The 21,250-nt window shown below is 50.7% G+C and overlaps 1 protein-coding gene and 1 long non-coding RNA gene across 3 annotated transcripts in view; one reads left to right on the forward strand and one right to left on the reverse strand.

The window, feature by feature from the left end:
• The window catches only part of LOC128083980 (uncharacterized), an 86,517-nt gene that overhangs the window by 64,706 nt on the left and 561 nt on the right, over window positions 1-21,250 (forward strand). The gene's annotated exons all lie outside the window — the stretch shown is intronic.
• The window catches only part of ACSL6 (acyl-CoA synthetase long chain family member 6), a 41,378-nt gene that overhangs the window by 5,906 nt on the left and 14,222 nt on the right, over window positions 1-21,250 (reverse strand). The window contains exons 4-20 of one of the 2 annotated variants that reach the window (XM_052689644.1): window positions 15,772-15,992; window positions 14,531-14,645; window positions 13,719-13,783; window positions 13,406-13,507; window positions 13,195-13,294; window positions 12,615-12,793; window positions 12,147-12,179; window positions 10,989-11,040; window positions 7,799-7,872; window positions 5,650-5,727; window positions 5,516-5,593; window positions 3,669-3,803; window positions 3,228-3,362; window positions 1,943-2,038; window positions 971-1,043; window positions 732-820; window positions 41-157 (exon numbers count right to left, since the gene is read on the reverse strand). In XM_052689644.1, coding sequence (XP_052545604.1) covers window positions 41-157; window positions 732-820; window positions 971-1,043; window positions 1,943-2,038; window positions 3,228-3,362; window positions 3,669-3,803; window positions 5,516-5,593; window positions 5,650-5,727; window positions 7,799-7,872; window positions 10,989-11,040; window positions 12,147-12,179; window positions 12,615-12,793; window positions 13,195-13,294; window positions 13,406-13,507; window positions 13,719-13,783; window positions 14,531-14,645; window positions 15,772-15,992 — 1,742 coding nt within the window. The remainder of the gene's footprint in view (window positions 1-40; window positions 158-731; window positions 821-970; window positions 1,044-1,942; window positions 2,039-3,227; window positions 3,363-3,668; window positions 3,804-5,515; window positions 5,594-5,649; window positions 5,728-7,798; window positions 7,873-10,988; window positions 11,041-12,146; window positions 12,180-12,614; window positions 12,794-13,194; window positions 13,295-13,405; window positions 13,508-13,718; window positions 13,784-14,530; window positions 14,646-15,771; window positions 15,993-21,250) is intronic. The other variant, XM_052689643.1, reaches the window with a different exon arrangement.

Here is a 21,250-nt window from a genome sequence, read left to right on the forward strand (position 1 = left end):
CAGCACAACTGACACAGGCACCACTCATCTGGATACGTACAGGTAGCCACTTCCCAATGTCTCCGGTGTGCAGCCAGCCCTCCTGGTCCAGTGCTTCACTCGTCCTCTCCTCATCTTTCAAATAACCCTTAAAAACATTTGGTCCTTTCACGCATATCTGCAAAGCAGGTCAGGATGCTATTCAGTTACATCATTATTTTGCTGAGGTTACCAGCAAGCTAAACAGTGATTCACTGACGTATGCCGAAGGTTGATTTTGTGACTGTGACCCATGCAAGTAAAATATATTGAGCTATAATTTCTTTTTTATTTATTTTTGGAATTTTTCAAACAAAGGATGTATGAAGGAAGAAATACAAAACCCACTGGCTTAATGTTGACTTTCATTCGGCTTGCAGTTTAAAAGCAAAAAAAAAAGTGATTTCAATAAGTTTGATTTCTACCCAATACAGAAATGATAGCAATGGAGTAATCACAGTAATTCAGCTCCATAGCCAAACTAATTAACTCAGCCTTAGCTTTTGAAGTAATCAGGCGTGGCATTGGCTGGCAGTGCTGCCACAGCCCCTTGTTAACAATGCTTCACTGCTCTGTTAGTGAACTGATGCTTTCTTTCCCTGATGGCTGTATTAAATAAACTTGTGCACCTCAAAGACAAACAATGCTTCTATAGCTACAACTTAGTACAATGTCTGCTAATAAGAGTTTTATATTAAAATGTGAGTTCCTACCTCTCCTTCTCCTTTAGAAGCAAAGTAATTCAGCTCCTCCACGTCCTTCAGCCTGATTAAATTGCAGGGCAAAGGGGCTCCCACATGACCTGGCAATTAAAGTTGGCAGCTCGTTTGTCCGCTCTCTTACAAACAATAATTGGCATTTTGTTATTAGTTGCGTGGCTGCAGATACGCTTGGCCTTCCTGTAGGAATTCAGTCTGCTGAAATAATGTGGAAAAGGAGGAAAACCCATTACCTGAGGTCCAGTCCCCCGGGGTGGTGAAGGTGCAGCCCGCCGTGCACTCCGTCTGCCCATACCCCTCGTACACCTGCCAAAGGAATGGGCACCCTGAGTCAGCACACACAGCTCCTCACTGCTGCAGGGACAGCCCTGCCAGCTGATCCTGTGTGAGCGGCAGGACGGGGCATGGGGACTTTCCCTGGCCCTGCAGAACTACCTTTCCTATGAGTCACAATGTTATGGAGAGCTGAAAACAGCGAGCAGACAAGTCCAGCAGTTTGCTTTTGAGTCTAGCAGGATGTTACTTGGCAGCAGGAAGTGGTCAGTGGGAAAGAAAAGTGGTATTTTGGGGGGACATTCTGGAAATTTGCAAGTTTTTTTTTTTTTTACATTTAATTTTAAGCTCTCGAATGAGGCTTTGTAATTGTCCTGGACTTCCTGGTCAGGGTGAAGAAACTCTCCAGTAAGGGTGGGGATCTGAAGTGCCATGCCTGCAGGTCAGGCTTCTGACACATGGAATAAAAGTTGTGTAATAAATGACACACGCTTAATGGCTTCAAGTTGCTGCAGGGCAAGTTCAGGTTGGCTATTAGGAACAATTTATTCTTGAAAGAGCAGTCAGGCATTGGCACAGCTGTCCAGGGAGCATGGAAGTCACCATCCCTGGAGGTGTTCCAGAACCATGGGGATGTGGCACTGAAGGCCAGTGGGCACAGTGGGGTGGGCTGGCACTGGGCCTGGGGATCTGAGAGGTCTTTTCCAACCTTAATGATTCTACAATCCTATAGTTGGACTTGATGATCTTTTAGGCCTTTTCTAACCTTAATGACTCTATGGTTTTAAGAGCTAAGACACGTAGGATGTCTCAGCAGCTCCTGGTGCCCGAGGTCAACCCTTGTCCCCACCATGGGGACGCTGGGTGCCCACAGGCCCTGCTGCTGCCACGGATGCCCCATACGCAGTCCCAGCGCCCTGCCCTTGGCTCACCTGGCAACCCAGGGCTGCCCGCAGGAAGCCCAGGACAGTTGGAGAGGCTGGGGCAGCACCCGTCACGATCATGCGGACGCACCCACCGAGGCTCGCCTGCAGGACAGCACCAGAAAACAGAAGGAAACAGCATGGATCTGTACAGACGGCACGAATTGTGTGTGTTTCTTAAGCAGAGCTTGCACTGAATGGCCTCACTTCTGCTCCCTCTAGAACAGCCAGCTGTACTACGGAAATGTGAACTGACCCTGAGTCTTGCCTTAGGAACAAGACCCAGCTAAATCTTGGAAGCAGACTGTGCCCCTCCTGGGCAGAAATGATGCCCAAGGCACAGCTCTGCTCCATCGCATCCATTCCACGTCCTCTTGCAGCACTTCTAAGGTGAGGTAACCCTGGGGAAGAATCAGTCTCTTCCCCACTGCTTTTTTTCTGTGCTTGCTGGCACCTTTTTGTGAACAGGCTCCCAAGCAACCCAAAGCAATGCCACCCTTTTTTGAGGACGGATGACCCTGCACATACTTTAGGGGGCACTACAGCATTCCTGTGCTGCTTCCTGCCCACCTCCCTTCATTTCATTTTTCTCTCCGTGAAAGCAAAAAGGAACGAGCACAGAGCTGCCCCTGCCCAGCCCCATGGAAGGCACTGCCAGTTCCTCTGGTTATAAATGAGGCAGCGTGTCTCCAAATAAGTTATCCAATTAAAAAATGAAGTAATCAGAGCCTCCTACAGCAGCACGGTGCCTGGAAAGCCTGGTGTAAAGCCACTTTAATCTGCTTTATTACCCAGGGGATGCGTGGCACATGGCAGTGCACCTCTTATTAAATCAAGATTCACATTTGCATTTTGCTCTACTGGCTTTTGCTCGCTCTTGCTTTCCTTCAGAAAACATCAGCTTTGAGTTTGCCTGAGTGAAAACCAACCCTGAGAGCAATCATTATCAGTGGAGGATCTGCAGAGCATTAAAGTCTCTTCTATCCCTTATTCCTCTTCTCTCCTAGTGACTCCCACCCAGAACCCTACGCCCTCTGTGCTGCCGAGCCCATTGGGCCAGATTGGTGTGCCGAGCATAGATACAAATAGAAAAGCAGCAAAAGTAAATGCAATGACAAACTGTGCTCCGTTTCCTTTTCCTATTCGGTTTTTCAGTCTCCCATTCACTGGTGAGCAGCAATTGGCTGCAGTATGGTGGTCAGACAGGCAGACTGTGCCGACTTCAGGGAGCACAGGTTGCTACTAGAAGAAATGACAGTTCTCTGACCTTAGAGTCGCTTTTTAAACCCCATACCTGTATTTTGTTAAAGAAGAGCCTGTCCCACAGGCTGTCATTTCTGATGATGCCGTTTCGAACCTCAGCCTTTTTCCGCCTGGCGGCGAACTCCAGCACCCAGCGCTTCAGGGAGGTGTCTGCCTGGCTGAAGATCTGCAGCAGGGAGAGCAGAGTGGGTTGGGTGAGCCAGGGGGGGGTCTGGGGCTCACAACTCCAGCTATCAACCCAATGCACAGCCTGCTGCCAAATCACAGCCCTCAGTGCCACCCCCCGCACTGCGCACCTATAGCTGTGTGGCTCAGCTGGGGCACAGGGATGGCAGCAACGCAGCTGAGTGATTATGCCTCAGCGCAGAAAGGGTGCAAGGCAGGAGGGAGAAAAGAAGGAATTTTTTTGGATATAATCTGGAGGGAGGGACAGAATCCTCGTCATAGCAAAAAGCAAAGCCACGAGGCTCACCTTGTCGTACATCCTGTTCAGCAGGCGCGGCACAACAGGGAAGATGGTGGGACGCAGCGCCTTCATGTCATCAGACAGCAGGCGGATGTCGCCTTGGAAGAAGCCAATTCGCCCTCCGTGGCAATACACTACAGACTGATGGAGAGGAAAACGACCAAGTCAGACCTCTTTGCTTTTAACCCCCGGGGCAGAGCATCCCTCCTATGCACAGAAATGCCTCCCCCGAAATTTCGCTCTCCAGTATGGCAACAATGGTGATTTGAAAAGATCTATCCACACAAAGGTTAGTTTTGCACAGAGCGGAAGTGCACGGATGGTTGTTGGCATTTTCAGAACTGGGAACTCAGCATCCACCAAATTTGCCACTTTCTGGAAGAACGAGGAGCTGCTGCCAGGGGAAAAGCCTGGAGTTGGGCTCTGCACGCTGCGAAACGTGCTGATGGTTTTTAGATGTTAATACTTTAGTTTTGTTTAAGCGTAACGGTGCAGACTACGTTAGCAATACAGTGCCTGATCCTGTATCCCAGGAACTCCTCTTCAGAGACGCTTTGATTGCCTGGAAAGTTCAGAAGCTCCAGAAGCTTCAGAATTAAGCTTGCATTTGTTTTGGAAGGATGTTTTTGGAAAACAAACGGGCTGCTTTGCATCAGGTGAGGGAAGAGCTGACGTGCAGCAGAGCTGTGATGTGCCAGCAGCAGGGCAGCCAGCAGCCACCTCGCTGGAGCTGGAATTGCACCACTGTGCCATCACTGCAGGCTCACTGAGAACTGCAAATGGTGACCTGTGTGGGTACCTTCAATGGGACAGTTCTACTCTGAAGTCTAAAATTCTATTCTGAAGCACTTCTAGCTCTAAAGAACATATCTATACAACTTCAACTGCAAGTCCCAGGAGTTACTGATGTGGGCTAAAACTGGGGAAGCACAGTGTTTGTCACTTGGAATAATTTTGGGGATGATTTTAAGCTCTTTAGAAAATTCTCTGCGTGAAGGAGTGTTTTCAGCAGGAGTTTAACCTGAGCGTTCCTCATACCGCGTGCTTTGGAGCTGCTCCTATCAGCACAGCAGCAATGAGATTATTCAAAAGATTCTCTATTCCTGCCCAGGCAGATGGTTTTGTAATAATTATGTCCTCATTAGCAGCAAAGTGCTTTGCCTGAGCAGCACTGGCACACTGACCCACGTGCCTGCTAGGGTTCAACTGACAAGCAAGGATACACTGGGTTGTAATTCTCCAAATCTTTCATGGGCTTTCAGTTCCAATTTGCAAGTGCTTTAACAGGGCTGAGTGCATTATTTCTGGCACACTCCTAAGAAGGGGAGGCCTGTGCCTGGCTGTCCATCCAATTTCATTGCCATCAGCACTGGGAAGGTGTTGGGCTGCAGCTGATCCCAGACCTACTCCTCGTGCACTGAATCACTTCTTAGCTCCCACATTTCCAGGCTGGGAGAGCACTTTGTCACAAATCATCACCTGGTTTCCCAGAAGGGATGTATGAGCCCTCTCTGCATGCTGCCGTGAGCTGCTATGTGCAGGGGATGCACATACTGCTATCTGCAGGGGATGCAGCCCATGCCCAGAGCATGATGCCCAGTGCTGTGCTGGCTCAGCTCCCTGCTGAGTTCTGCATATTTCTGCATCAGAAGGATTTGAGCTGATGAAAATAACGGTGCAGAACTGCCTTTGCTCCCATTATTGCTACCCCCTGAGCGTGACCCGGCGCCCTTGAGGAGTGCAGGTGTTTTAGTGCTACGCGGTGTCGGTGGGTATTTAGTATTTTATTCATTTTATTTCTTTTGGTGTGGAAAAAAAAGAAAAGGCTATTTCCACTGCCACCAGGACCTTACCTGTACCATTCGCTCAAACATGTGTGCTAAAGGCAAATAGGAAATGTGAACATCCTCACAAGTAGGAGACCACTGACTCTGGAAGAAAGCAGAAGGGGCCCCACGAGGCCACGTCAGTTGGGGCAGGAGCTTACCTGGATCACTCTCTCAAACATGTGAGCCAGAGGCAGGAAGGAGATGAGCACATCGTCCTGTCTCGGAAAGATCACTTTCTGCAGGTGGAGGGCATGGGAGACAGAAAGGAAAGAAACACTGACAGGAAGACAACAAGAGAGTCATAAAACGGTAAAAAGAAAAACGGCACCAAGAGGAACAAAAGGGGAAAGATCATCGAGAGAGGAAGGGAGCAGCGCACGAGGTGAAGCGTTAGGGCCACAGCAGTGATGGAGCTGCGTTAGTGGGAGGAGAACAGAGCACGGAGATGGACACAGAGCGCAGTGTCGGCACAATCACAGCTCACGGTTATTGCTTTGATTTGGGTCGGGGGATGTGGCATCACCTAGCTTACAGAAATTAATGATTGCTGTTAGTGTTTCCTCATCGTTTTCTTGATTAAAATGGGATTTTCAGTGCATTAGCACTGCCCCACAGACAGGCGCACTGAGGAAAGAAAGGCAACAAATGATGCAAAAATTGAGTGACCAATGTCATTGCTTTGCACCAAGAGCCTTACTTGGTTCATGCCTTTCTGCCTGCATGGTCAGTGGTGCAGCTCACCATAACGCTGTGGATTAGGAAAACGGACAGCTTGATGACCCACCAGCTTGCACCAAGGCCAGAAACCAATGCAAAGTGAATGCAGCAGTGGTGGCCCCTGACATTGGCAGATACACCCCAGTCTACCTCTATGGCTGTACCAGAACCGCTGCTCCATGGTGGAGGAAATGTGCTCCTTGGGCACACCTCACTGAGGTTCAGCTGCGTGTGCACAGGGAGCCCAAACGTGGGCCTTTCCAGCATCCCACTTTGGATTGTGTCCACCTGAACTAAGCCAGCTGGGCCTGCAGCTCTATTTATACATTAGTTCTAATGGGCTCTGGCGATGTGAAGCCATTGGCACCACCAGCCATGCTGCTTTGTTGTGCTGCTTTAAAAGCCCACGCACAAAATGATTTCTTTTTAAACAGAACCAAGGTGATGCCATTTAATGGCATTGCAGCCACTGCAGCTAAACAAATTAAATGAAAGCAGTGCCTTGGCAGTTGAGAATAACCTTATAGTAAAGGTCTATGTTAACTTTAAAAAGATGTTAATCTGCTTGGGAAAGTGACTGAACTAAGCCAAAGTGGCACAAAAGTGTGCAAGCAGTGATCTGTGTGCCCCTCACTCCAGGTGCTCACACGTTGCTGGCAGATGCCAAGTGCTTGGCACTTTGCTGGATCTGTGCTGCACTCACAGCTCACCCTGCAGTGCCCCAGGACAGAGCACACTCAGCAGCCTGACACCTCAACCCGACACCTTTGGGATTAACACAAGCATCTGCTGTCAGCAAGCACTGAGCCCACAGCCCTGGGTTGCACCACGTTCCCCTGAGGTGTTCCCTTCCAAAATAAACTCTGCTGCCCTTTGGAAGCAGCCTCGAGGCATTGGCAGCCACTCGTGCACCCTGCACCCCTGGGGCAGCTCAGCCCTATGGCATGAGCCTGGCAGCAACCTGCAGGTGGACAAAACTGCAAGGTTGAGGAACTGAGAGCACAGTACTGCCCACACCAACCCCAGGGCAAACAAGGGCTGTGCTGCAATAAATGGGGCATCCCACATGCATGCTATGGCTTCACAGAACCATCTGTTTGCTACCAACAGAGATTCTTATATTCAATAAGTACAAGCTGCATGCAATTCTTAATATTATGCTAGAGCAAGTCTGCTTCCTGTACTGCTTCAAAACAAAAGTTGCATGAAATATAATATACATGCACTTGGCCAGTGCTGCAGTACAAAACCAAGATATACGGTAACATAAATGAAATGAACCATTCTGGTCTTAAAAAATCATATGCTTCCATAGGTATATATATAGATATTATATGTGTAGAAAGCCTTGTTTAAAGACGCTGCACAGGCATCCCCTGCTCAGCCCTGCAGGCTCTGCTTGCTCTCCTCACCCCACACCAGTCCATGAGGACAGCACTGCTCCACGGCAGCACCCCGTGCCTCACAGAGCCCAGACTGGGAATTGGCCTTCAGGTAAGAGAAACGTGGCTCTCATCAACAGCCCCACTTCTCCAGCCCCTGCAGAAGCCCAACCCCACGCACGGTGAGTTTCCCAACCACGGTATTCACCTCTGTCACTTTCAAAAAGCCTGAAAAGTCAGCCACCACGTTCCCATGTGTCAGCATAGCACCTTTGGGGTTTCCTGCAAGGAAGAACAGAGGGAGAGCTTAAAAGATGAAACAGTGGTTAATTTCCACTTCATTTCATGCTGGAACAGGTTGCTCAAGGAGGCTGTGGATGCCCCATCCCTGCAGGCATTCAAGGCCAGGCTGGATGTGGCTCTGGGCAGCCTGGGCTGCTGGTTGGTGACCCTGCACACAGCAGGGGGTTGGAACCAGATGAGCATTGTTGTCCTTTTCAATCCAGGCCATTCTATGGTTCTACAATTCCAAAAGCTTAAAACCGAGCAAACCAACATGAAATTGTCCAAATAATATTGTTAAATTATATTTAAAACATTTAATTCTCACACTATGCAGTAGCATCCACCAAAGGCATTTATTGCAATACTCAAAATGTAATAAAATGATCCCGTAGGCTCAGCACCACGCACATCTTTCCATCAGTGACCCTGAGCAGTGGTTTCCACCAGGAACAGAGCAGCTGGAATTGTGGATGGCCCTCAAACAGAGCCACCAGAGTGTGTGCCAACAGCTTGGGCTGCACAGAGCACAGGGCTCCATGCAAAGTGCCCTGCCACCTCCTGTCCCAGCCACTTTGCATCGCCCCCAAAGGGTCCATTGCAGAAAAGAGCTGCTGGGAAGGATGCAGGCATCTCTGCTGTGCTGAGCCCTGTGCCCTCACCCAGCTCTCCTATAGGCAAATAAAGGCCCAAACCAAAATAATAATTATTGCACACATTTATTGCGCTAGAACAGGACATTTTGAATACAGCTTATTTTTACCACAAAGTTTGCTCTCAGTGTTCCAAGTGCCTTCGAGTTATTCGGTCCCAAATCCTTACAGATGGCCGTGGGGGCTGTTGGGATCTCACACATATCCCTCCTTGGTGCTGGCCTCTGCTGATGCTGCTCTGAGGCTTGTGTTTTCACAGCCAGCTGCACACCTGGATCCTGCCCTCAGGAAAGCTTCACAAACCAACGCCAGCTGCAAACACATGCCAGCAGCCCAGGCGTTGCTCCTCTGTAGCTGTGTCTGCCCAAGCAGGTTTGCTGAGCCTTGGCGACTGCACAAACAGCTGTGCTCCCCAGCATTGCATAAGCATCTCCATACCCACGGGTGCTCAGGGGGCTCTCTGGGAGATTCCTCAGATGCTGAGACCTCAGACTTCATCAGGAGAAATCCAGTTCAGAGCGAAGCTGTTTGGGCTGGGGGTACCTGTCTCCATTTGTGCTTAGTTCCTCCTGTTGCTCCAGGCATCAGCCCAGCAGGAGGAGCGTTCCCTGCTGGGAGTTCTTTCCCAGAGTTACCACTTCTAGAGGAATAGCTCTAGAAGCTCTAGGAATGGCAAAGCTAGTTCTTCTTTAAACCCTGTGCCACGCTGTGATGCTGCTCTGTCTTGAATTTCCTCATACAGAGGCACTTCATCCATCCCATGGTGGAAATGCAGCACAGCAATCTCGTTTTGATAACGGCGGGTGTGGGAGCTTCTCCTTATCTCAGCGCCAGGCTGATGGAGCAATCCACAACAAAGCAGCCTTGCTACGTGGCTCTTCCCACCAGCATCTCCAGCAGTGTCACAGCTGTGTGACCCATGAACGGGAGTAGAGGCATTGCTGGGCTGCTGAGCAGCTCCAGGAAGGGATTCTGATCCAACCAGGAACAGGGGAGTCCTCACGAGGGCAGCAGGCTGTGGTGTGGGAGCAGCCAGCATGCACAACTGTAATGTGATGTTTCATCTGTGTGCTTTGGTCCATCTGTGAGCGCTGCTGATTTCTCAGCAATGCATGGAACGTTTGTCTCGAGCTCGGAGATCTCAGCCTCTCCCTTGTCCCCATGGAGGCACACAGACAGCTGGCCCTGGCAGAGAAAAACAAGTGTTCAAATCCATTTCAAATCCGTTTCTGGTTGTTAGGTCTGTTTTTTTGATAAGCTGCTAAAATCACTTCCAACTTTACAATTTCCGTGTTACAAACTTGAGAGCAATGATTGCTTTTATGTCACAGAACTATAACTGAAAACCTTCAGAACTGGAAAAGCCCATGGGAAGTTGTTTCTCGGGAGGAAACTCTCAATCTGGTCATTAGAAATACCCAAACGTGGGCTACCCAGAGCCAGTCCTTCTGCCTTCAGAACCAGAAATCTCTGCACTGTGTGGGAGAAAGCCAACCAGTCTGTGACCATGTTTGCAGATAAATAAACAAACTCATTTTCTAATGGAAATAAAGCCTAACTTTGCAATGAAAACCCCAGTACAAGAGGTGCCACTGCCTGGCACAGCCCTCCCCAGGCTCAGCCCCTCATGCTGCAGTTCCAACACTGCTCCTTTCAGCTCCGCACTGAGCTGAGTGCTCCCAAACTCACACATCTGCAAACTCCTTTTAGAGTGAGAAATGATGCAAGAAAGCACCGAGCAGCAAAGGGTTGTCAGTACTGAAAGCTGCTTACCTGTCTGCAGTGTATGTCATCTCCTCATGCTGGACGATGCTCCTGGGCTGAGCTGGTCACTCTCCCATCACACAGCATCAGTTCCTGCCCACTGGGGAGCTGGGGGTGCTCCAGGCAGCACCAGGTGGTGGGATGAGGTCTCCAGGGCTGCCTGGTGCTTCTTTGCACATTGCCCAAGCACTCCCAGGGCTGCGCTCTGCCCATCGCTTTGTCTGCCTGGGGGACTTTTTGGTGGAGGTTGGGGAGGTTGAGTGTTTGAGGGAAGGAAGGTCCTGCAGGCTACAAGGAAAACAGGCTCTAGAGAGGACTAAGTGCCTGCTTGGGGTATCCTCTGCAGGACAGAGGCACTGGGCACGTCGCTGTGCTTAGGAGGCAGAGCACAGCACTGCAGGCAGGCATTTGTCCCTTTAACGCCTGCAGGAGGTAGGAAGCAACCAGCCAAGTGCTCCATGTCTGCACTGCAGGACAGGAGCCAGGAACACGGGCAGCTCTGCAGAAAACTGCTCAGTTGTACTGCCAAAGCGTGAGCCAGGGAAGCCCAGCTCTACGGAAACCTATATACATGAATACTACAAATACATACAAACACCACTGTCACGACAGTGTAACATTCTATTTGCACATATTGAGATGTTATCAGTAACAATAAACTGTTCTAATAATTCACAGATGAGATGCCAGTTCCTTTACCTGTAGTGCCACTGGTGAAACAGACAATTGAGAGATCTTCTGGCCGGGGAGGCTGGAAACAGGGGGAAAATATGAAAAATCATATCAGCAAACGTGGAAGAGTCAATGGCAGAATGTTGTCATCGTATAAACATAAAGATCAAACCAATTATATTCCAACTCTGCCATAAAAAGCTTTCATTGCCGTTGGCAATTCTCCTTTCATCACATTTCTTCAATTGTCAAGGAGTCCTTCCCTGCTCCATCTGCATTAAGGTGGTGCTGTGCTGCAACAAGGCTCTGATGGAAGATTTGTGTCTCACAATGCATGCCAATACTCCCTGCAGCAAAATAACCCACGCCCTCATGAAGCTGAAGTACTGCACTGATGGAAGCAAAAGCATTCCTTTGGGTCTGGGAAATTAATCACACAGGTGGCAGGAACAAAGTGTTTGCTTTTCAGATGATATTGCAACACCTTGAAAATTTCCAAATACACTCGTTTGGTTTTATTCCATAAACATATATTTATTGGTGATCATCCAGCCATGTTCTCCCCACTGCACTCAGTAATCGTGCAGGTGCTGTCTGTAGCTCTGGGAAAATGTGGGACAGTTCACTGACTTCCAGATAAGTGCTGAAAGACATTGTTAGCCACAACAGGGCCAATGTCCCCAGGCAGCTGCCAGTCTCATTTCCAGCAGCATCTCCACGTTCTCAGCACCATCATTTGCATCCTTTTGGATCCCCAATGGATAAATTAACACCCCGGAAATTACAAGGCACTTTTGAAAGCTCTGCAAAGTCATAGGAACCCTTGGTGAAAGCATCAATGCAATCTCAAGAATGGGAATAGTGCCAAGTATTATTTCTGAGTTAAATAAACCCCACTGCAAAAGCAGTGGTGGTGCCTGGGAAGGCAGTGGAATTAGCATGGCTTAGCAATGGCATTTAATTACTGTCCCATTAACACGTTCAGCGAGAATGAATTATTTCATTTAAGCATCCCAGGCAGAGGGTAGGAAGAAAAGGAAGCACATCTCCAGCTCTTGGCACCGACAGCACCCACTGCTGCCTGCATGGGGAGGGTTGCAGGATGCTGCCCCAGCCCTGCTGCTCCTCTGCCAGGGGAACAAGCAGCTGCAGCTCTCAATGGAACAGCAGCATGACAGCACTCACCACAGGCGCGTGTCGGTTCTCCCGGCCACAGTCCTGAAAGAGATTAAAGCAACAAAGGTGATTTCCACCATAATTCATGTGGCACTGCCCACTGGCTAATGATTGCAAACCACTGAGGGAGAGCGTGAGCTGGAGCTGAGGCATTTGTGGCTAGCTCTGAAGTCATCCCTGGTACCCAAAGTTTCTTGGATGTCATTCAGTGTCATTCCTGGATTCAAGCAGTGCCTGGGCTGGGGCTGTTTCATAGAAAGAGGCTTAAACAGCAGCTGATGCCTTCCTGCAGCAGGGAAGTGTGAAATACTGGCTTTCCTATCAGCAAGGAGATAACGCTACGAGGAACCAAACTGAGCCCTGCATCAACAGCCACGAGCCCCCCACACTGACCCTGCTGTGTAATCTACATGTCCTGGTGGTTCTTACAGCTTCCACACACAAAGTGTATGAGAATAAGAGAGAGCACAGCCTCACCTCCACCTCCTGCATGCTCTGGATGCGGACCCCGCAGCGCCTTCCCCTCTCCATCAGCTCCTTCTCAAAGGGGTCCATCAGGATGATGGAGCTCAGCCCTGGTGTTTCCTTCTTCTCCACGTGGTCCAACAGCGTCCTGGCTTTGTCAGGCTTGTCACAAATGACTGTGGAAATGTCCGCTGGGAGGAAGCAGACAAACAAGTTGTTTCTGTAACTGTAAATCCGCTTTGATTGAAGGCTGGGTGCTCACACAGTGTCAGTGCTGGTACTTCGGGCTAACAGCAGAGGTCCCAGAATGTAACACGTTCTCTTTGAAAATCACTGCAATTTTAGCTAACTGCTGAAAGACTGGCTGACATCAACAATTATTTTAGGACCCACTTCAAAGTACTCAACTTGCACACTATGCACAGCTATAAATCTGGGAGGGAACACGAGGAAATTAATGAGAACTCCCACTGGAGCACAGCAGCTCCATCAAAACCTCTTAAGAGACTTCAGCAGCTGTCCTTTGGGAAGCAGAAGGGGATGAACCTTCCAAGTGACGCTGCTTTCTGAGATGATGGTAATTTGGTGGTACCTGTGTTGACGATGTACCGGATGGCTCCAGGACCCAGGGTGTCATAGAGAGGCACCACCACCATGGAGTAGGTGTAGCAGGCCAGCTCAGAAATGATCCACTGCCAGAGGTGAAAAGAAATGGTGGGGGTGGTTTTAACACACTTGGAAAGAAAGCAGTCTCACGAGTCGGGTACATTAGTGAGACATCACCAAGTTAAAATAGACCTCACCTCTGGGCGGTTTTGGGCAAAGACCCCAATGAACTGCTCTGTGGATGGCTTGCAGCCCTGCTGCAGCAGCCCCGAGCCCAGAGCTTCTGCTCTTTCAGCCACCTGGAAGTTGGGGAGAAAAAAGCACATCAGAGAGAGGAACAGGAGCAGCAGCAATTGAAGGGAAGACTTATGCAGGGGGACTCTCAGATTATTGCACCAGCTATGTAAAAACACTACTTTTTGCATTATCTCTAGCTTAGGGTGCTTTTAACTCCAGAAAGAGTGAGAGCACTGGTAGAAGGGCTCCACAAGGGGTTCAGCTCCAGCTCACCTCTTTGTATGACAGCCACTGGTAGGGCTGCTTGGGCTTCCTGAAGCCCAGGCAGGGGCCGTTCTCTGGAAGACAGAAGCAGAGAAGGCAGGATTAGGGACAGTGCTGGGAACTGATGCCTGATACTGTGGGGATGCACCCAGACAGCTTTAGGCACAGCCCCCTGCCCTGCCATAAGGTGTAAACTGGATGGATAACTGATAGAGAAGCAGCAACAGGCAGAGAACTCTATTGGGATCTCAGATCTACACCTAGATCAGCCTCATTTAATATATTCAGAAGTGTTCTGGAAGTGAATAATGCATGATGAGCATCACTGATGCTGCAGAATTCAGGGCATTAAGTTGTCTGCCCACGGCAGCAAAAAGACCTCATGGTACCAAGAGACTTCACAGTGAAATTCAACTGTATTAAATGCAAAATAATGCACAGTGCTAATCGTAACCTTAATTACAAGTCCCCAGTGGTTACTTGTAAATCAGTCATTCCGTTATCAGTAAAAGAGATGCTGAAGCTGCTCTGGTTAATTCTGAGCAGGAAGGAGCAAAACAGCATCCAGACCCCAGGGCACCCTTTTGGCCAACCCAGCCTTGCAGGCTCCAAACTCCTTGGCATTCAACATTGACCCGCACCACTCTCACTTGGCCTCCCACACCTCACTGGCCTCCTACAATCAGTCACCCTCCTACACTACTTGGGTTTTAAAAGACTTCTTGTCCTCCCACATTTTTGACTTCTAAAAAATCTTTCGGTGACCGAAATGTTGGCACCTCATTGGGTCTCTCCACTCATCCCATCACCCATGCTCTCACCAGAGATGCTGAACCCCCTCCGGAAGACCTCATACATGGTCCTGGCATCGTCGTAGTAATGGGTCAACAGCTGTGGGCTGTCCCCAATCACCGAGCGGCGTGCCCCATCCAGGCCCTGTGTGACACAACACAGTATGGCAATGGGAAACCACAGCCCAGAGATGAGCACTCGGCCCTGATCATTGCTGGAGGAGGGTGGCTGGCAGTTCCCAAAGAGATTCAAGTTCTAAATCTGCAGATAGCACAGGAGGAAAAAATTGTTGGTTCAAATGATGCTGGGTGAGGGTGAGATGTTGGGTTGGTGGGGATAACGAAGTGGGGACATCCAGGGGAGTGACAGCTCCAGGACATCTCCTCAAGGACACCCAGACCACAGCACAGGCTCCAGGATCAGCCCATCAGGAGATAACAGCAGGAAGATAAAATGGGCTGACACCACAGCTGGACAGATAAAGAGGGAAAAAACAGTGAGGGGCTCCTAATGGCTCACAGAGATGGGACAGGAAGGACAAACAGGTGCCACCATCACTGTGATCTCCTGCGGACACAGCTGAGCTGTAGCAGTGGTGTTGGGTGGGAGGGAGCATTGGGGACAGTCAGCAGGAAGGCTCTGTAAAGCCCCATCCATATGGGGCTTTGCATTCCTCCTAACCTTTTAAAAAGTTGTTGGCATCGAAGGCAAGAATATTTTATGTGGAAAAGACTGAAACACTGAGGATTTGAAGATACGAGTTTAAATTGAAACAATTTTCAGAACTATTTCTCCTCCTTGAAATAGAGCAGTTTCATTAAACTTTAAGACCTCTTAAGAGCACGAACATTAATTACTGCTCAGCCTCACAAGAGGATTTGGGTACACTCTGCACTTCACTGAAAAGTCTGCAGCAGCCACCACTCGGTAACCGACATGAACAAGAGCAGAGGTCTTAGAGCTCTAGTGGGGATGGGTGGTTTCCTTGCAGTGTAAAAATATTCATGTAATACCTGCTGCTGCAATTTTCAGCCCTTGGTAGCTAGGCAAAGTTAAAATCAAGATGGCATTAAAAACAATAAGAGAATAAATGAATGGGCTGGGTTCTAGTTTTTTCACTTTACAGAAAGGACAGATTAACCAACCCCACCACTCTATGATTCCGTCATCTTTAAGGTCCCTTCCAACCCAGCCATTCTGTGATCTCCACGAGGAGAATTCAGCCCCTCCCTGGGTACATGGTGACCCCCAGTGCCCAACCCAGCCTCACCTCGACCTCCTCCGACTGCAGGCGCAGATCACAGGGCGGCTTCACAGCCTTGGGCCGACTGGCAAACCAGTAGGCGACGACGGCGGCGAAGGCACCGATGCCCACCAGCGCGGAGGCAGGCAGGTTGCGGAAGAACTGGCTGAGGTCATCGAACTCGGGGAGCCGCAGGCTCCGCAGGATTTCCTGAGCTTGCATCTTCTCCACGAGCGACACGGTGATTTCTGTAAGAGCCGAAGGAGGGCCTCCTCAGCCGTTGGGAACGCGATGCTCCCCAGCCTCGTGGCCAAGAGATCCTTCATTTGAGAGCAGCATATGTGAGAACGGGATGAGAGAGGAGGCAGCATCCCCACGGCGGTGAGTGGGAGCAGGCAGCTCGCTCCTGAGGGACATCTGAGCATTTGCTTGGCGATGCGGCTGCCAAACCCATGGTGAGATTTATCTGCTCCAGGCTGAGACGAGCCGTGGGCCCCAGCTATGATCAGAATAGGTTGCAGCATCCCATGGGATGGCAGGATCAGGCCATGCAGCACCAGCCATCAGCCCACAGAGCAGCACGCTGCACAGATATATCCATAACACCGCTCTCCTTCTTTGTGCCAACTTAGAGATTGTTATGGTTTACATCAGGCTAAATTATGGGCAGTTCAAGGCAAAGGGAGTTTCAGGGCATCACTGTAGAGCTTCCTGGAACAACCACCTGGGAGTGCCGGCTGGGGATAAGGCACAGAGGGTATCAGGCACAGGCACTGCAGGGCCCACCCAGCACCACCCAGGCTGGGATGGGACCGCGCCTCGGGGACACATCTTACAGCACAGCAAGGCAGTCCCAGCCCCCCACCTTTGTACCCCGTGGCTTTGCAGCTGGCGCACCAACTGCCTGCTCCTGGGTCGCTGAGTGAAGCTGTGCTCGAGGGACTGCATTTAGGTGCTGGGCACACAAGAGGCATCTTAAAAGACATGTGTTTACAGATAGGTCCCTGTATCAGTGCTCTGCCAGGGAGCCTGCAACAACTGCCAGCCCTGCAGAAGACGAGCCAAGCAGATGCTGCAGAGCGAGTGTTCCAAACAGTTAGGGTTTCCTATTAAGCCCCTCGGTGCTATTTGTGATCTTACAAGTAGGCAAGATCTTAACAACAACGTTTTTCTGCAGCAGGAGCTGGGCAGCCCCTTCCCTTTGCTCTCTGGTAGAGCTCCAGCATGCAGAGCCAGGAGAGATGAATGCAGGGGCTTCCCCCAGCCACGGCTCCCCACACAATGGCACCACTGACCTGAGCACAAACTGGCTTTCTTACTCATGGGAACAGCGTCTGGGGCACACTGTGGGTCAGGACTACCCCCCCCTGCAGCCCTTTCCCATATTCACACTGAGGGCACAAGCCAGCCTGCAAATGAGCCCCCTCTGCACCTGGCTCTGGGGGAGATTTTTAATTTTTTGTGAGCAAAAAGACACAACGAACAGCTGACCTCACTCACCATAGGGCTGACAGCAGCACCAGCCCTCTTCTTTGCCCAGACCAGCAGCTCAGCACCCCACAGCCACTCCTGATCCCCTCCAGGAGCTGCTGGGATGGTCTATGGGAGCTCTGCCCACCCCCACTGCAATTTTTTCCTGAGCTTTTTGCTCTGGAGATCTGCTCACTGGAGAGAATGGAAAAGCAGCACAGTGCTGGTGCAGAGATAATACAGGCAAAAGGGTGATGCTCGGCCCCCGCCCCAATTTTGCACCAGTTCACCTTGATCTTGCACCCTTATGAGCCCATAGGGTCAACTGCACAGAGCAGAGCTGGGAGAGGACTACAGAGTGTTTGGGAGGAGCAGTGCTGCCCAGGCACCCCATGCTGCAGGGTGGGTTCACTTCCTCTATTATTCTGCCTGTTTTTCTCCTCTCGATCAAGAAATTAAAAATCATAGTTACAATTAAAAAAAAAAATCAGCCTGGCCCTTGGGTTGGGTCTCCCAGCCAGCAGCCAGCATCCTGCTCAGAGCTCCCAGCACATCCCAGCCCAGGAGGCAGAGCACTTCACAAGCAATGAGCACACAGGGCTCTCAGTGCTCCGTCAGCTGTAACTAATTATCAGGATTATCAGCCAGTGCAAGGCTAAAGCTATTTAAAACTCCCCTAAACTTTTCCTGCTCTCGCTCCTGCAGGTGTGTGCTTCGCTGTAAGCCTTTCCCATGCAACATCATCCCTCAGGCAGATCGGTCGCTTTGCATCCACGTGCTGCATCACTGCTTAGATTCTGGGGACGGTGTGTTCTCATCAAAAAACACTCCCTGCTCACCAAGCCTCATCCCAGACCCTTGCATGTGCTTCATTTTACCACCTGCGAGATAACTGACTCCCATGTGCCACAGTACATAAAAGACAGTTGGTTACACTTAACCCTTTGCAGGGCCAAGTCACAACGATTTCATTGAAGAATCAAAGCAAAAGCATGAGTCCTCACTGACTGTGGTTGCGTTGCAGCTCAGAGAGTCATAATTCAGAAGAGAACAAATAATCAAATTTTTTGTATTATTATGCTGAGACTCAGGCAGCATAAAGACAGAGAGGGGACCACTGCTGGGATCAGATTTGCTCTGGGGCAGCTGTTTGCACTGCTGGTGGATGGAGCAGGAGAGGGGCTGAGTGCTGGCCAGGCTGCGGCACCCCCGCAGGGCACTGCAGCAGCGCCCAGAGAGCAAGCAACGGAAGGGAAGCAGGTTGTCATTCTACTGATGAAAAACGTCCTTCTCCCCTCCCTTTGGGAATCAGACACGGCCAATCTGCTCCCCTGGCCGCCCGCCAGAAGGACTATTAAGGAGCGGGGTTTCTCTGGTATTAAGCCTCTTTAGCCCCAGCGGACCGGGTGCTGGAGGGGGCTCTGCGCCTGGGTGGGAGTGTGACACCATCCCTGTGCCACCCCCACGTTGTCCCTCCTGGCCATCCCGCAGCAGCCTGTGACGGAGAGAGGCGCTGCAGCCGGGCACGCACGTCCATACACACACACACACACACACGTATATACGAACCACCGAATCATTCAGGTTGGAAAACATCTCTCAGATCCCCCAACCCCAGCCATGCCCACCGACCTCATCCCACAGCGCCACATCCCCGCGGCTCTGGAACACCCTCAGGTTGTGACTCCCCACGTCCCCATGCGGCTGTGCCACTGCTGACCGCTCTTTCAACGGGGAAATTATTCCTAACATCCAACCTGAAATACATACATCCACATCCTGCTCTCGCCCTGCGTTCCCAATGGAGCCCCTCAGCAACACGCGGTGCAGAGCAGCTCCGCTCCCCCCGCGCAGCCCCTCAGCTGCTGGGGACGGCGGTGCTGCCAGAGGGAAGGCACAGACAAAGGATGCGGATCTCCAGGCAACGCCGAGGAGCGGCCCCGGCCTCCCGCTGCCGAGAAATGCATTTGCAAGGAAACAAACGCATTTGCAAGACACAAGCTCTTTGCAAGCATCCGCTAAAACAGGGAAAAAATGCAAACAGGGAGCTCAGTGTGCTGACAGTCTGATTTTACAGGGAGAACGCAATCATCGCGGTGCAAATGGAGGTATTTAGAGCATCCAAAATATCTGCAGCACATCGTGTGCCAAGAGGAATGATTCACTGAATTACCCAGCAGCCGTGCCAGCAGTGCCATTGCTCACAGCCTCAACCCCCAACATCCGTGTCACCTATGGCTTCCCATGCCAAAGCCCCTTCCCGGGTGGCTTCGCCCCCCACTCCCTTCCTGACTCAGTTACAGCTCACAGATGGAAGTGGCCTAAAAGTCTCCTAGGAACCACATGCAGAGTGGTGATGCTCTACAGCACTGGGATGCAGCGTGCAGGAGAGCTGAGGCTGAGTGCTGGTCCCCATCTGCCACTCCTCCAGGTAAGGAAGTGTTGGGATGCCCTGAAAGTGTTTTAAGGCTCCTACCAAAAGAGGAAAACTCAATGGCTCACAGCTCTCATCTCAAGTCCATCAGTTTCCCAAGGCCTGGTGATGCTAACGCTCACCTCCCTGCTGAAGCATCTCCAACCCTGTCACCAATGACACTGATGGTTGGTTGTCTCCTGTGCTATATGGTGCTGTGGCTCAGGTTGGAGAGGCCCTCACATCACCTCATCCCCACCTGTGGGCTGGCTGCCCTCACCAATTCCTGCCTCCTCACTCTGGTATATTTATAATGAAGAACATATCTTTAATTGCTCCGTGGAGGCTGGATCAGGACTGTGCCAAGTGCACGGCCATGAAGATGGTGTCGTGGCTGCCACTGGGAAATGGCACTGAAAATGGCAGCTTAAAAAAGTAACAGTCGTGTCATGATCCAGCTATAATACAGTTGCAACCCTCCCAGTAAGCCAGCTATAATTAGATCAGGTTAATTACCGATCAAGTGCCCTGCAAGTTACAGAGCTTTCTGAAGGACCCCGTCCACACAGATGGGGAGTAGCGAGGGGCCCCCAGGGCAGCTCTGGAGCAAGCAGGTTTCATCCTGCCCTGTGTACATGTGAGTGTGAGTACGGGAACCCAGCCCAGGTTTATCCCAAAACAAACCAGCAGCTGCAGGCAGCTTTGGACATTTCAGAGCTCATTTGGCTCTGAAACAATGGAGGAAGGGGCCAGAAAGCAAGGGTTAAGGAAGATGCAAGGCACGTGCCAAAACACCTGGAGGAAAGTGGCTCCTTTCTCTCACATGGGTGCAGCAGGCAGGAAAGCTGAGCATAGCACAACATGGCACAGCATGTCTGCTGCACAGAGCTGCTGCATCCTGCCAGACCCCGCAGTCACCACCAACACAACACTGCCTGCAACCTGCCAGAGCTTGGAATTATTTCTGCACCGTGCATGGGGATCTCACTGTGCCATTAAAGGAACATCACTTTAGGTTGCTCTCCTGCATGTGAGGGCAGTGAAATGGTCACTGCATTGGGGTCTGTGCTGTAAAACTGCAGATAGCCACATGTTTGCACTGCGCACTTGAGGATGCCCAGCAGCAGCACCAACCCACCATGCTATAATCTTCCAGAAACAAGTGAGGGCTCCTGACAGCATCCTCTTGCACCTCCACCCTGTCTCCATCAATAGGAGGGTGGAACAGGCACACAGCAAAGCAAGAGGGCAAGCAAGAAACCACACCATGTGTCCATGAAATGCAATGCTCCATGCCCACAGATGGAGTTCCCATGTTCTGTGCTTAACCTCCAGCATGCAGCCCAACCAACAGTTGCAGTTCACACACTGGCAGTCTTTAACATGCATAAAGGGCACACGTGTGTTTGTGTGCTGGAAGGCAGTGTGAAACCACAGTGTTTGGTTGTGGATCACATACACTGTTCACACTTTCCACCTGGGTGCCTACAGAGCTCTGGCAGAGCACACATCATCACCTGTCCTGGGAGCTCCCAACCACTCTCCCTGCAGCAGGAAAGACAACAACATCCAACAGGTTGCCCAAGGAGGTTATGGATGCCCCATCCCTGCAGGCATCCAAGA

The sequence above is a fragment of the Tympanuchus pallidicinctus genome, unplaced genomic scaffold (assembly GCF_026119805.1).
Source record: "Tympanuchus pallidicinctus isolate F22 unplaced genomic scaffold, pur_lepc_1.0 scaffold25, whole genome shotgun sequence".
NCBI lineage: Eukaryota > Metazoa > Chordata > Aves > Galliformes > Phasianidae > Tympanuchus > Tympanuchus pallidicinctus.